This window comes from Diachasma alloeum, unplaced genomic scaffold, assembly GCF_001412515.2.
Source record: "Diachasma alloeum isolate Michigan unplaced genomic scaffold, Dall2.0 Dall_scaffold_00442, whole genome shotgun sequence".
Classification (NCBI taxonomy): domain Eukaryota; kingdom Metazoa; phylum Arthropoda; class Insecta; order Hymenoptera; family Braconidae; genus Diachasma; species Diachasma alloeum.
In genome coordinates, this window is record NW_021680581.1 from 309,807 (window position 1) to 312,687 (window position 2,881).

A 2,881-nucleotide genomic window follows, 5' to 3' on the forward strand; every position below is an offset into this window, starting at 1 on the left:
CCGAGTTGCTGAAGCGATGCTGGCTTTGCACTGATCGAAAGCAGCCTCTGGTTCTGTGGTCCAGGGAATCTTTCGCTTGTCATTCTTCTTCGACTCCTTGGTGAAGTCATTGAGAAGAGCTTGGTCATGTGCTGCATGTGGGATGCATCGTCGATCATAGTTGAGCATACCGAGGAATCTTCGAAGCTCAGTGACAGTCTCAGGCTTTGGAAACTCAACTATGGCTTCAACTTTGCTCTTAGGTGGAGAGAATCCATGACGATTTAGCTTGTACCCCAGGTAGACTACTTCTTCCTTGCCAAATTGGCATTTACTGGAGTTGATGTTGAGGTGGTTGTCTTGGAGGATCTTGAAGATGATCTCGAGGTGTTGATGGTGCTCTTCAGGGGTCCTGGAGAACACGATGAGGTCATCAATGTAGCAAGCTGCGAAGTCGATGTCTCTCAGGAGGTTGTCCATGTGACGCTGGAACGTTTGCGCAGCATTGCGCAGTCCTGGAGGCATGCCGAGGAACTCGAAAAGTCCGAACGGTCTTGTGATGGCCATTTTGGCGATGTCTTCTTAAGCTATCGGTATCTGGTGATATGCGCGTACGAGGTCAAGTGTTGTGAATACCTCGCAGCCACGGCAACGTTGTAGGACATCCTCGATGATGGGTAGAGGGTAACGATCAGGGATTGTGCGATGATTGAGACCACGATAGTCTCCTGTCGTTCGCCAGCCGCCAGTCTTTTTGGATACCATGTAGATAGGGCTTGCCCATTGACTGCTGGAGGGTCTGATAACCCCACAATCCAACAGGGACTGGATATCGTTACGTGCTGCTTGCAATTTCTCACCAACAAGTCGTCGAAACCGTTCAGCAACTGGAGGTCCACTGGTGACGATGTGATGAGCTACTGGACTGTCCAGTTGAGTTCTTGGAGCTGCTGGAGGCTTTGTGATGTCGACGAACTTGACAAGTAGTTGGCTAATCGCTGGAGAGAGAGCTGAGAGGTCATTGGTGACGGTGGAGACACTGAAGATGCTGGTCTCGTGGATCTCTCCAGGTGCTGTCAGGTTGGTTGTCGGGTCAATGAGTCGTTTGCCACGAAGATCGATGAGCAGACCATAGTGAGCGAGTAGATCTGCACCGATGATTGGAGTCTTGACGTTAGCAACAGTGAAATTCCACTTAAAGTCGCGTCGGAGTCCGATGTGAAGTGTGAGCAGCTGTTGGCCATAAGTGTCGATGACTGTGTTGTTGGCAGCAAACAGCTTGAGATCTGCAGGTTGAGATGTGCGATGACTCCAGGATCGAGGAACTATTGATATCACAGATCCTGAGTCGATTAGAAATCTTTGGCCTTTCGATTTATCAGAGACGAACAGGCGAAATTCTTTGATGGCGGCATTGTTATTTGAGTCTGAGCTGCCGCAGGCCGCCTGAACAGACGGCAGCGTCTCTAGTTTAACTGCTGCTGGAAATTTGAGTTGGAGCGTGTGCAAGGGGGGTGGCACTGACGAGCCCTGTCCCTAAAAGGCTCATGATAGAAGCAGAGACCGCTCTGGCCGGTGGGTGCAGGCGTGAGAGAGCGTGATCTCCTCGCGTTGGTCTGTCCTACCTTGGATGACAGCTGCTGAAGGGCATGGCACAGGGTCTCGATGGCTTTCTCAATAGCTCCAAGCCTCTGCTCGATGTGATCGTTAGACCTGTTGTGATTGTAGAGGTCTGCGGCTGCTGCTGGGCTCTGAGCCTTGAATGTATGCTGCTGAGAGTGCTGAGGATATGCTGCCATAACCTGAAAACCGGAGCTGTTCTCCATTGCTGTGTCAGCAGCTTCTACCAGTTGATCGAGTGTGCTGTTGGCCTGAACAACCTTGAGGATCTTGCTGACGATGTCAGGTAGCAGAGCTAGCCACCTGCTGCGGAGAAGCTCCTCAGAGACCTTCCCATCAGCCAGATCTCTCATTCTCCTCAATAGTTGACTGGGTTTCTGGTCACCAAGCCCAACTTCTGTCAAAAGTTTGTGGAAGGGTCGGTCACCTGACTCAGAAAAACGTTTGATAATTTGATCTTTAAGAAACCGGTACTTATCTCTGACTGGAGGTGCCTTGATGATATCAGAGACTTCTCGGAGGAATTTTCTGTCCAGTGCCTCGAGGACAGAATCGTACTTAGTGTTGTCGTTGGTGATGCGTCTGTTCCTGAACTGGGCCTCAATCTGCGTGAACCAAGCCACAGGATCCTCACTGATGAAAGGTGTGAGCTTGAAGTTCGACAGGGCCATGATCTGGAGATCATTGAGGGCCTGTTGGTTGACGAGGTTAACCCCAAACGGAAGATTGATGTTGGGATTTGCTGCACTTCCAGCTGGTGCAAACTCTCCGAGGAGGTTGTCGAGTCCAGGAATTTGGCCATCTTGTTGTTGGTGCGTCATTGTGGGTTATGCCAGTGGTATTGTTAAAAGAGGGTGTGACTGACCTGATGTAGATTGGATTTGTTGATCCTGAATTTGCTGACTCTGCTCGGGTTGACCCAGAGTCTCCTGAATCAGATCTCCGTACACCTGAGGTTGATTATTTTGTGCAGTTCCGTGTGGAGGTGTGCGCGGAAGCATCATCAAGGTGATTGGCGTCTGATGAGAGGCACGTGGTTTGCGAGGTTATTGCTTGCGTGAACGTAATCCGCCTAGATCACGTCGGGGTCACCAATTATGCAGATTATGAGGTCTCACATAAAGAAAGTAGAGATCTGTTTATCACAAACAACTTATATTTATTCAGTCCAATCAATGGATAATTAATAATGAATACAAAATATAAGACGCCACAGCTGTGGTGGGTTAGATGAGATACGATGAATAATAATAATAATTCGGATGATTTCGTGAAGCTTCGC

General features: G+C 49.4%; 1 protein-coding gene across 1 annotated transcript; it reads right to left on the reverse strand.

The window, feature by feature from the left end:
• Nucleotides 1-561: 561 nt before the first annotated feature.
• LOC107042316 lies at nucleotides 562-2,420 on the reverse strand. The gene is made up of 2 exons (XM_015263315.1): nucleotides 1,505-2,420; nucleotides 562-1,460 (listed from the first exon to the last, which is right to left on the reverse strand). The coding sequence occupies exons 1-2, from the start codon at nucleotides 2,418-2,420 to the stop codon at nucleotides 562-564; spliced, it is 1,815 nt and encodes a 604-aa protein (XP_015118801.1).
• Between the last annotated feature and the right edge of the window lie 461 nt (nucleotides 2,421-2,881).

Coding starts and splice junctions, on each gene's coding strand:
- LOC107042316 (XM_015263315.1), bottom strand. CDS start 2,420: ATGACGCACCAACAACAAGATGGCCAAATTCCTGGACTCGACAACCTC. Junction 1,461..1,504: donor GCCTTTTAGGGACAGGGCTC/GTCAGTGCCACC, acceptor TCAAATTTCCAG/CAGCAGTTAAACTAGAGACG.